Source organism: Eleutherodactylus coqui, chromosome 2 (assembly GCF_035609145.1).
Source record: "Eleutherodactylus coqui strain aEleCoq1 chromosome 2, aEleCoq1.hap1, whole genome shotgun sequence".
NCBI lineage: Eukaryota > Metazoa > Chordata > Amphibia > Anura > Eleutherodactylidae > Eleutherodactylus > Eleutherodactylus coqui.
Window position 1 is genome coordinate 41,654,838 of NC_089838.1, and position 12,830 is coordinate 41,667,667.

Genomic DNA, 12,830 nt, shown 5'->3' on the forward strand with positions numbered 1-12,830 from the left:
ATTTGCCATGCGAGATATTGGTTTGAGTTTCTCGGGCTGATATAGTGCTCACTTGTGTAAAATCAGCCACAGAGAATGAATTTAACATCACCAAAGACATAAAGCTATACATTGCCCTCTATTGTCAGCATGCTGTTATCCTGACCCCCAAGTGTCAATGCATAATGCATCCCAAGTGGCAGCGTGCCCACCCATATCACGTCTTGTATCCAAGCTAGAGGCGATACAACAGGGTCCTAGAACGTCCATGCCCGTCCGTTTCACATTTTGTATCCAAGCTAGAGGTAGTACAACAGGGTACTAGAATCTCCATGTCCACCCGTATCACATCTTGTATCCAAGCTAGAGGTGGTACAACGGGATACTAGAGCCTTCATGCCCTCCCGAATCACATCTTGTATCCAAGCTAGAGGTGGTACAACGGCATACTAGAGCCTCCATGCCTGCCTGTATCACATCTTGTATCGAAGCTAGAGGTGGTACAACGGGATACTAGAGCCAGCATGCCCGCCTGTATCACATCTTGTATCCAAGCTAGAGGTAGTAAACAGGGTACTAGAGTATCCATGCCTGCCCATATCACATCTTGTATCCAAGCTAGAGGTGGCCCAACAGGGTACTAGAGCCTCCATGCTCCCCGTATCACATCTTGTATCTAAGCTACAGGTGGTACAACAGGGTACTAGAGACTCCATGCCTCCCCATATCACATCTTGTATTCAAGCTAGAGGCGGTACAACAGGGTCCTAGAGCCTCCATGCTCCCTGTATCACATCTTGTATCTAAGCTACAGGTGGTACAACAGGGTACTAGAGCCTGCATGCCCGCCTATATCACATCTTGTATCCAAGCTAGAGGTGGTACAACAGGGTACTAGAGCCTGCATGCCCCCTGTATCACATCTTGTATCCAAGCTAGAGGCGGTACAACAGGATATACATATATACATACAATAAGACCAGCTTTATACAGATGTAAGTGCAGTTGCGCACACTTTTGTGCACTTTTTTGTCTCTCTGAGGGCAGCCGCACATGGGTGTAAGCGTGGAACGTACATGTCCTATGCAGTGTGTAGATATATTACTATACATATTATATGTGTGTGTGTGTATGTATATATATATATATATACCGTATATACCGGCGTATAAGACGACTTTTGAACCCCGAAAAATCTGCTCTGCAGTCGGGGGTCGTCTTATACGCCGGTAATTCAAAAAAAAAAAAAGTGTAAAAAAAAAAAATTCATTACTCACCTGCCCCGGCGTTCTGTCGCGCTCCGGCAGGATGTCGCTCGCTCCGGCAGGCTGTCGCTCGCTCCTCGTCCCGGCGCAGCATAGCTTTCTGAATGCGGGGCTTGAAATCCCCGCTTCCAGAAAGCTAATACACACGCCGGCAGCCATGACAGCATTGAATGGCTGTGATTGGCTAAAGCGCACGTGGCTTCAGCCAATCACACTATTCAATGACATCATTGAATAGTGTGATTGGCTGAAGCCACGTGCGCCTTCAGCCAATCACAGCCATTCAATGCTGTCATGGCTGCCGGCGTGTGTATTAGCTTTCTGGAAGCGGGGATTTCAAGCCCCGCATTCAGAAAGCTATGCTGCGCCGGGACGAGGAGCGAGCGACAGCCTGCCGGAGCGAGCGACATCCTGCCGGAGCGCGACAGAACACCGGGGCAGGTGAGTAATGAATTTTTTTTTTTTTCTCCACTGAATACCGGCGTATAAGGTGACAGTTGGGGGGTCGTCTTATACGCCCCGTCGCCTTATACGCCGGTATATACGGTATATATATATATATATACACACATACATACATATATCTATACACACACATCTTGATACATATACGCATAGATAAATGTATATATACATACACTCATACAATACATTGCATGGGCAATATTCCTGTTTTTACCATGTGGAGTGACTACTGTGAGTGATACTTATGAGTGACTGCTGTGAGTGGCTACTGTGAGATTGCAGGGAAGATCTGGAGGCCCTTGGGAAACTCTGGGTGTTCAGAGACCCAGGGAGAAACACTAGCAGATTTTGGTAGACTGCAGGCAGGACTATTCACTGCACTGGATGGGCGGAAGTAGCTTTGTGAGGGCGGAAGTGGTCAGCACAGCAAGGGGTGCTGGGAGATGACCTCCTAGCAGGAGGGGCTGAAGATGTAAACAGAGCATGGAGGTGAAAAATGGAGCCTAGGTAAGTACTACTTCTGAAAAAAACGTTTTATATGTGTTATTTACAACAGGTTGTGCCAGCGGGGCAGATTTACTGGAGAAAAAAAATACAGATTGTAATGACAGAACCCCTTTAAAGAATGGCCATTCTGAAAAAAATATGCTATGAATAATAACTTTATTCCAAACATATTAGCGTAATTTTGGAGGATATTTTTTATTCCTATTTAGGCCTTAGTCAGACGGGCGTTTTTTCACGCGATTTGCGGATCGCATGACGGATGCGCGTCCGCAAATCGCGTGACCGGTGCCCGAAAATCTGCTCCTAGCCGCGTTTCATTAGAAACGGGCCAGAGCTGTCCAGCGCATTGCATTCAATGGAGCCGGCAATACAGCGGCTCCATTGAAAGCAATGCGCTGCGGGCGAGTGTGGGATGAATTGTCGGGAAGGGCTTAAATATATAAGCCCTTCCCTGCAATTCATCCAGAAAAGTGTTAAAATAAAAAAAATATACATACTCACCTGCTCCCGGCAGTCGGGAGCAGGTGAGTATATATATATATTTTATTTTAACACTTTTCTGGATAAATTGCAGGGAAGGGCTTATATATTTAAGCCCTTCCCGACAATTCATCCCGCGCACGCCGGCAGCCCATTGCTTTCAATGGAGGCGGCTGTATTGCCGGCTCCATTGAATTCAATGGGCAAACATCGTTCTTCTCTGCCACAGCTGTTACAGCTGTGGCAGAGAAGAATGATTTGTCTTCTATATGTTCTCAATGGGGTCGGCGCTGCTGCCGCCGGCCCCATTGAGCGCATATAGAGAAGAGAACAGGAATCGCAGATCGCAGATAGGTGCGATCTGCGATTTCTGTTCTATAATTTATCGGACGAGCGCATAAAAAGCGCTCATGTGTCCGATACCATTGCAAAGCAATGGTTTTAAAAAATCGCCGGACGCATGCGCATGCGCAAATCGCGCAAAAAAACGCCCGTCTGACTAAGGCCTTAAAGAAAACATAGTTTTTTGTGCTGGAATCCACAGAAGTGCTGGAGTTTTGCTTCTATAGGCTAATATATATTTTGTTAATTTTTTACAAATTCTGCTGCTGAATTTTAACTAACAAATACTAAATAACCTCTTGGCTTGCATCTTCTAGAGTGGATGGTAGCATTCTCCTGCCTACTCTTATGGTATTATGTTTTATGTTTTCTGATCCTCTACTTGGTAACCCAAGGTGGTTTTGTTTATGATTCTGCACTGTACTGCCCAATATTATTGTCTGCGTCTGCTTGTCCTTCTCATTTGACCTTGATTACAAAGCCAGACAACTAGTCTTTTCATCCAATGGCACTTGCAATAATTTAGACCAATGAGTGTTACTTTGACTTGGTTCCTACCAATTTATCCATGTCAATCTACTGAGAAACATGTAACACTAAAAGATTGAGGCCAGCAGAGTATCAAGATCTAAACTTTGGTTGAAAAACAAGAGTGGTGCTGTAGGGTATTTCTGCATTTTTTTTCTTTGGTTATCTCTAGGACCATTAGATTGTGCTGAATGTATCCTGAAACAATATAAACATAGAAATAGATTAATCCACCATCTCAATGTCTTTTTTAGAAGCACCAAGCCATTGCTGCACAAACAAATAAACAAGGAAAGAAAGAACCATTGAATGTTTCTTGAATTAAGAAATATTTTATTGTGTAATCAGAAATCAAAAAGATGAACATCAGTTAATTAAAAATCAACACTACTTCACCTTTTCACAAGTGTACAAAAAGAAATAAATATATGAATTTACATTCAACAGTTAAAGTCAACTATAACTGATAGTAGCGTTTTCCATTCACATACACAAGCACGGAATAAATATATGTTGGGATTTCTTAGGAGCATAGAGCATATGTTTTATTTGCAGTGTGATACAATTGGCAGTTCATGTATTTTCATAATAAAGGCAAAAATGAAACCAAACCCATATGTGAGATGCAGCAACCCTCAAAAAATTGTAATATGATTATATACAGGTTATATCTGTAAGCTTGAGACCTGCATATTTTGGACAGTTTTCAAAGACAGTTTCCAGATATACTAGTGTAATTAGTGTGCAAATTTACAGTAAGTTGCAATTTTTTTTATATTTTTGTACTTTTTTTTATATATTTAACACATGCAATTGTTGGCCACATGGTGATCTTATAGAAGTAAAGTGGTATTAAGTGAAAACTACATATTGTATGATTTAGGAAATGGTGTGATTATTGTGAAAGTATCACTGAAAAACAAGCCGGTCTTCATAAAAGACCTATTTATATCATTCACAAATATATAGTATATTGTACAAAAGTTGTATTTGAAACCAATTTTCCTTAGTAAAGGAAATTAAATTTTTCTGTTCATTTCCTCTCACAATTTATCTTGATTAGTTTATGTTTTAGAGTATGGCATTGGCTCTACATCTAATTATACACATCGATACGTGTACTTCCTAGCAACACAGCAAATCCACAGACATTTATTATAAGTCATCAAAGCTAAGAGAGAGGTTTTAAGATAGTTAATGTAGATGTTACAAAATGCCTTTTATCATTTGTCACTTTTGCTTGTCTTTTTGGTTTATGGAGTCTAAAGATCGGTTTGGTTTATGGGGTCTACATTGCTAAAAACATTTATTCAAAATGTCCTCCACTAATCCAGTTAGCTAAATGTTAAATAGGAATATGTATGTACGTTGTATATAAATAATCTAGCTGTAGTTTATAAGTCTGCAGTTCTAAAATGGCTTGTCCAATTTTTCATCTTTTTAATATTTACTTTAGATATGTTGGAAAGTGACATGGACTCCCAATTCCTTCCTTGAGCAGTGATGTCAAAGAAACCATGCAGCATTCCTCTCAGGATATGTTTGGGGTTTCCATCTCTTTGATGCAATGTTCTGACATGTCACAAGTGAAATGTCAGCAAATAATAAAACTGAAAAACCCAGCTAAGGAAATAAAATCTCAAAATACATTGTAAAATAAATTATAAAATGTAATGTACATTACCTACTAATAAAATCCAAAAAATAAAAATATTTAAAATAAAAATCACTTAAAAGTCTAAATAATTTTTTATAGCTTTTCAATGCACCAAGATAACTAAAGCTCTGCACTAGGAGGAGTCCCATCAGTTAGCTTAATGTGCCTTAAAGGGGTTTTCCCACAACTTAAAATTGCTTCACAACCTCTTTGTCCTTTGTAGTTGCTGCTGACCAGAAACTGTGATAGCTGCAGCCAATCACTGGCTACAGAACTAACCTTCTATAGTCAATTATATAAACACATGGGCGTGTTTTTTCTCCGATTTCACAGCCATAATACTCACGGCTGTATAAGAGGACAAAACGAAACCAGTGATCTCAATAGGAGTTCAGTGGTTTCATTTTCAGTGCTGGGATTGCTCAGCCATGACTACCACGGCCGAGAAAATATAGGACCTGCCCTATCTTTCCTGCACATAGTAAGCACATTGTACGGGAAAGATAGGGCAGTCGCTATCTTCCCGCCTCTTTTTTCAAGCTTCTGCGCTCTGGCACAGAGTTTGAACTGCTAGCGAGGGAGTAGAAATCTCCCTCGTTCAAACGCAGCTGCGTTCCGTACAGCCTTTGTAATGTATTTTGACTTTATTTCATTTTTGTTAAACGCATTATATGGCTAGTGCTAGATTTATTCCTGTTAGAGAATACAGTATAGGAATGTGTTGATTTGCACAGTTTTTGTGACAACTTTTACTATTGTGTGTATACTCATGCCACGAAAGTTAACCCTTTTCAATCCAATTTGTATCTTGGTTTTCCTAGGGGGCTTACTCTTTTTCTGCCATTATACAACAGCGCTATATGCTTGCTAAAGCCAGTACTGCACGAGGTGACACGTTGGATAGGCTCCAACAGCAGAGAGGCTGAAAATATATAGTAAGGGAACCCCGCCGGACGTCTTCCAACATCGGAGCTGTAGAGCCTTAAATCATAATGTCTTCAGAGGTCAGACAGTGGATTGGAAAGGGTTAATAGAAATTGACACAGGTATGCACCAACATTCTCAATAAAGCTTTGTTCAGACATTTTTTTGCCTACATTCAGGGTATAGGTTGGGAAATGCTTCTAATGTATACTTACTAAGCATAAGGAACTAAGTGAACTCTAGGTTTAAAGTGGCCTGATGTATAGCAAAACAGTGTCCTCATACCACACGTCAGAATACTTTTGTTCATTGTGTTTAATACACCAATCAGCTATAGCAATAAAGCCAGTAACAGATTTATTCCATGGCCATGGCTCCTGTGAAAGTGTGAAATATATTAGTCAACAGTTGAACAGTCAGTTCTAAAAGTGTTATGAGCCATTAATACGGGACAATTATTGCTCAAAAGTCGTTCAAATGAACGTATTTAAGCAATAATCGTGGAGTGTAAATGCACAAAAATTACTCAGTTTTTATTCACAGGTTGTTAAGCTGACTTTTTTCAGTCAGCTTAAAAACCATTGCTGGATCACGGGCTTGTCATTCTGTCTAAATGTTACCCACTCGGCGCTTCACATAGAAGGTGAAGAGCTGAGCGAGAAGCCGACGAGAAGCCGGCGGGGAAGTCTTTCACGAGCGCTGATGACCTTAGCAGTGACATCAGCAATCGGGCAGTCATTTTTCCAACTCTCAGCTTGTGTAAAAGGGTCATTAGATGCTGGAAAAAGAGCTAAATATTATGATCTGAGCTACTTTTGTGATAGCTAGTCAACTGAGTCAGAACATTCCAAAATAAAAGGTTGTGTGGGGTGCTCTTGGTATACAGTGATTAGTACCTACCAAAAGTAGCCCAAAGAAAGACAATTGATAAACTGGTGTCAGAGTCATTGACCTTTAAGGCTCATTAATGGGGAACAAATGCTAGCCCATCTGGTCTAATCCTATACAAAAGCTGCTGTAGCAAATTGCTGAAAAAATTAATGCTGACTGTTCAAGAAAGGTGTTAAAACACAAAGTGCATCACACCTTGCGGCACATGAAGGTACATAGCTATAGACTGGTCAGAGTGCCCATATCTACCACTAAAAGTGCTTACAAAGAGTTAGTGAGCAGTGAAACTGGGTGATGGTGCAACAGAAGTAGGTGACCTAGTCTGATGAGTTGTGTTTTCTTTTACATCATGTGGACTGGGTGCTTGTGAATTATTTAACTGGGGAAGAGGTGACATAAGTATGTATAATGGGAAAAGGGCAAGCCATTGGAGACTGTGCGACGGTCTGACAATACTTTGCTTGGAAACCTTGGGTCCAGACATTCTAATGGATGCTCTTTTGATAGGTAACACCTTCCTAAACATTGCTGGAGACCATGTACACTAATTCATAGCAATGATGTTACCTAATAGATCTAACCTCTGTGAGCAGGATAACACACCTTGCCACTCTGCAAAAATTGTTCAAGAATGGTTTGATGGGCGTAACAAAATGTTCAAGTTGTTGATATGCTGGAAAAATAAGGCCAATCCATGGAGGCTCTACCTTGCAGCTTATTTGATTTCGGGGATCTGATGCTAATTTCTTGGCAGCATATACTATAAAAAGGCCTTCAAAAACCTTGCATAATCCATGCTTTGATGGGTCACAGCTGTTTTGCTGGCACAAGGAGGACCTAAACAATGTAAGGCAGGTGCTTGTAATGTTATGTCTGATTGTTATATGCAGCTGCATAGCATACAGTTGTATCCATGGGGTAGACAGCCAAATATGCCGGAGGGGTTTAAGGACATATGTGCCGAATACAAAGAAAATTGAGGTGTGAACAGGACATTGGTTAGGGCTCTTTTACACAGGCCACTAATCATACAGATTCCCTTGATCCAGCGAGAATCTGTACAATTATTGCTCAGTGTAAATACATGCCCTGACTCATCAATGAATAAGAATTTGTCCGTTTCTCATTCGTCGTTCAGTTTCTGCATATAGAAAACTGAATGACGGATTGAACAACTGCCTGTTTACTGTGAATGAAGTAAGGTGGGCCGGAACAATCTCTGGCTCCACTCTGCCTCGATTTACTGGCGATGATCGTTCCTGTGTAAAAGCACAGGAACAATTATCGCTGGGACAACCTGAGCAAAATTGCATCATTGAACTTGCCTCCCCTCTGGTTACAATCCTACAGAAGACAATGCGACACTGTATTCACTTCTAGTGTACTCTTTAATAAGCTATTAAATATGTGCTAAATATGAAGCTATATTAATGTTTAATAGCTACCTATTGTTGTTCCTACATTTTTCCTTTTCTTTTTGGCTTTTTAACTTATTATAATTTTCCATGTTTTTGTAATTTTAGACAATTTCTATATACAGATGGTATATGAGCGCACAAACATATATGGTAGTAGCCTTACTATCTTGATTCCTGAGGAATTTGTTAAATTTCGGATGTTCACATTTTTTAGATGTTTTATAAGTAGAATGTAAATGATCATGTTTATCAATATACTAAAGTTTAAATTCACAATAATGATAATTTAGACAATAAATCTCTTTATTTTGCCATATTTGTAATGATTTATCTTCAACTGGCTTCATTTCTTAGTGATTATCCACTATTTAACTTTTGTTCTGCTTAGATTTACCACTATCATGTGGCTGAAATCCATACTTACATTTTCTTTCATGGCTAACTGGATATAATGCATTTTCTGTATAATACACAGTAACTATTTACAGAGACATTGGCCTTAACAGTCACCTACTATAATATATGCACAAACTGCCACTGTGTTCTTTGGATGTGAGAGAACAGCTGAGTGTCATATGGTTAGACATTTGACATAATAAAGCTTTAAGACATAATATCGTAAATTATATAGACACATATGTATAGATTTTCAGGCTTGAATGTTGCAGTCTTTTTGTTCATAGGAAGGTGCATTAACAATAGGAAGAATTTTACTTCGTTGCTACATTATTTCTTACAAAAATGGGGTAATAATTGGCTTCAATCTCCTTTCATTGATCATTGTTGTCAGTTGACGTATTTCCTTTCTCTTGATTCTTGTTTCCCTTCTTCTTCTTCTTTTTCTTCTTGGTTTCTTCCTTTTTACCAAAGGTTATGAAGTTACTTTTATGACCTTGGGCTGAGGGTTGATCCTGACGGATCGAAATGATGGCTGGGGATCCTGGGATAATAAAATTCTCCGGAAAATCTGGTGGTATTTGTGGTACTGGTTGTTTTTGATTGCCAGGTCCATATTTGAAGGTCCAGCTGTTGCAATTCACACCAGCTCCTACAGGGGGAGACACTTCTCCTCCTTGTGGTTCTGCAAAAGTTAAGAAAAGTATGTAAATATTAAATATCAGCATGTAGTAAAATATACATATATACATATATATAGAAAAAGGCTGAATCTATATTTAACATATTTTATTGCAGTTGTGTTCATTTTGCTGACCAATGCTCAATGATCACTTGCAGGTTTCAAGTTCTATTTTGAACATTTTTTCAAAATATATCTGCAGTAACTAGAGATGAGCGAGCATACTCACTAAGGGCAATTACTTGAGCGAGCATTGCCCTTAGCGAGTACCTGTCCGCTCGGAAGAAAAGATTCGGGTGGCGGCACGGGGGAGCGGTGAGTTGCGGGAGTGAGCAGGAGGGAGCGGGGGCGAGAGGGAGAGAGAGATCTCCCCCGCCGTTCCCCCCTGCTCTCCCCCGCCGCTCCCCGCCCCCCCGCCGGCACCAAAATCATTTCTTCCGAGCAGGCAGGTGCTCGCTAAGGGCAATGCTCGCTCGAGTAATTGCCTTTAGCGAGTATGCTCGCTCATCTCTGGCAGTAACATTTCATCTTTATAGACATATACAGCCTCTATGTAAAGTAAATTAAACATTTAAAGTAAATTTAAAATCTATCATTGTTGTAATACATGTTTATTACTTTCCCCCTGGATAACCCCTTTAGTGACTTTATTAAAGGAGTTGTCCCAAATCTATCACTTTTCCTAAGAACAAAGGCACCACTGTCGCAAACTGATCCCCAAAGTACTGTGTTGTTTAACCTCTAGCAATCAACTGAAAGATCTGTATAGAGGTACTGTAGGGGGCACTGTAGGGGCGAAAAATGGTAATATATAGCACAGCTTAAAATGACTGCTTTATATGGGCATATTAAATTTAAGGGATAATGCAAGGACTTCACCTCTATGACCTTCATGTAGTCTTATGTAGCATATGGAAATAGGTTGTTCAGATGGAACAATTAATTTACCAAAAGTACATAACAAGTACATATATAGAACAAGAAAATTACAAATATTAAAGTATTTGAATATGTAATACGTGAATATTGTATTATAAGATTTGATTTAAAAAAAACCATAATCACATGGTAAATAGACTTCTTTCCTTCACAACTCAAACATATGGTTCCAGTATTACCACCACAAAGCTCTGTAATTAATATTATTATGTAATGATTTACAAAATTAGGACATGTAAACTGTTATATTTCCAGGCTCTGAAAAGAGGACACTGCAAATCCTAATCCTAAACACACAGAGTTAACCAGATTTGCTTATGAGCTCAGCTTTATCTGCCTTTTCAGGAAATTAAACTTCTGTCTGGTTTACCACAGTACATTACAGATTGTTATCAGTCAATTGAAGCATTGTTGGTAGCTTCCATGCATCTGATTCTCATACAGTAGGTCTAATAAAATCCCTGTCAAAACTTATTGAGGTCATACCAAGAATGATAACATTTAAAAGGTAATGCCTATCTCTCTGCAGCAATCTATAAGAAGACAGAAGTTTGATATTAAAGTGTAATTCCATTTTGCAGCAAACTTCACTGGTGCATTGATTATTAACTTAATGATTTTACAGAAGAATGAAGTCTAGAGCCCATTAGCTGAACACAGAGTGGAATAAAATGCAAGGCAAATGGTTGGTGTAGATTACCACATTATGGCCCTGTACAACCTCTGGTACCATAATATGGCACCCAAAGACCTTTATGTGCTGTGCTGTACCTCTGTATACCTCCAATTTCATACAGATGTCTACAGAGGATTTTTTATGACCAATACCAAATGAGTCTAAGGCCTCATGCCCATGGCCATGATGGACTCCGCCAGCAGAATACTGAAGCGGAGTCCATCACACCCCCCCCCCCCAATCGCATACTCACCTCCCAGTTCCTCTGTGCGAGTCCCGCATAAGGCGCCAGCACACATGCGCAGTACAGCGCATGACGCGCCAGCAGTGTCAGAAGCATATTCACACTATACTTCCACTGTGCTACAATGGAAGCCGGCCGCGCATTTAGAACATGCCGTGGTTTATTTTACGGTGGAATTCCACAGTGTGACTATTGAGCTATTAGCTTCAATAGAACCTAATAGCTGTGGGGCAACGCCGCGAATTTCCACGGTGTAAAAAGTAGCAGAAATCCGGCCATGGGCATTAGCCCTAAAAAAGAAAAAATATCATGGCTTGTTCCACTGAATGTTATATTACAAAGTTATTGTTATATTTGGGGAGGGAGTAAACACAGTGCCCTTCATGGTTGTAATCAATATGTCAGACCAAGAGGTAATTAATTAACCCTTTAACGCCACAGGACTTAGGTTTATGTCCTAGGCAAATGGTACTTAACGCATAAGGACTTGAACTTATGTCCTCTGGATGGCACAGGCTCAGACAAACTCCTGCTTTCTCGCGGAATCCACGGCCTGTCTGCAATGTCAATTGCGGATGGGCCGCTGATCGGGTTGGTGCCTCGCGCGGACTTTACAATTCAAGTCCGCCCATGGACATTGGGCCTAAACTGTGTAAATGTATATCATTTTTACAGATAACTTGCTGTCATACTAATATTATATAAACACTCAAATTACTTCAAGGGTTAAATGAGTTCATATCATTCTTTTTGTTACTGTCTCCTCCTCATTATTTTCTACTGCCATCACCAGATTCATTCATCAGTAATGTTCTATTTAATACAGTATACTGTTTAGTAAAATACCATGAAGTGGTTGGCAACTACAGCTTGTATGGGGTAAGGGTATGATTGCCACAATAAGCATATTTCAGGATGATAAAATAGAAAGTGCATATTCCAAGGAATGTGACTAATAATTCATTTTTGAATTATCAATACTACTAATACTACTGTGCCTAATACACAAATTGTGGTCTTGTAACCATTGTATAAAGCCTTTTTTTGCGAAAAAATAGAAAAAACTCTTAAAACACCCTTTAATTTTGTCATCCTTTTATTCAATTCACAGAAAAAGTTATATAATTTATACTGCATGGTGAATGCCATATAGTCAAAACCTTGTTCCCTGACCTAGCACCCCCCGCCCTTCCCAAAAACAGAAAAAAGTTTTCTGATGCATTATAGCTACTCCAAAATAGTGGCATTAAAAAATACAAGCTCTCATATGGCTATTTCAATGGAAAATAAAAAATATATGTGTTTTACAGTAAATGTGGAGTTGAAAAAAAAATGAAAAATTGACACATCATTAAGTACCAAACTAGGCCATGTCCTTAAGGGGTTATGGGATGAAAGGAATATCATGGAAAGCATGTACAATAGGTTAAACTGCAG

At 39.7% G+C, this 12,830-nt stretch overlaps 1 protein-coding gene across 2 annotated transcripts in view; it reads right to left on the bottom strand.

Moving 5' to 3' along the window:
• Nucleotides 1-3,915: 3,915 nt before the first annotated feature.
• Nucleotides 3,916-12,830, bottom strand: part of LOC136611244 (protocadherin alpha-C2-like) — an 82,513-nt gene continuing 73,598 nt past the window's right edge. The window contains exon 4 of one of the 2 annotated variants that reach the window (XM_066590674.1): nt 3,916-9,537. In XM_066590674.1, the coding sequence (XP_066446771.1) occupies nt 9,227-9,537 (311 nt within the window). In that variant the 3' untranslated portion in view covers nt 3,916-9,226. The remainder of the gene's footprint in view (nt 9,538-12,830) is intronic. The other variant, XM_066590675.1, reaches the window with a different exon arrangement.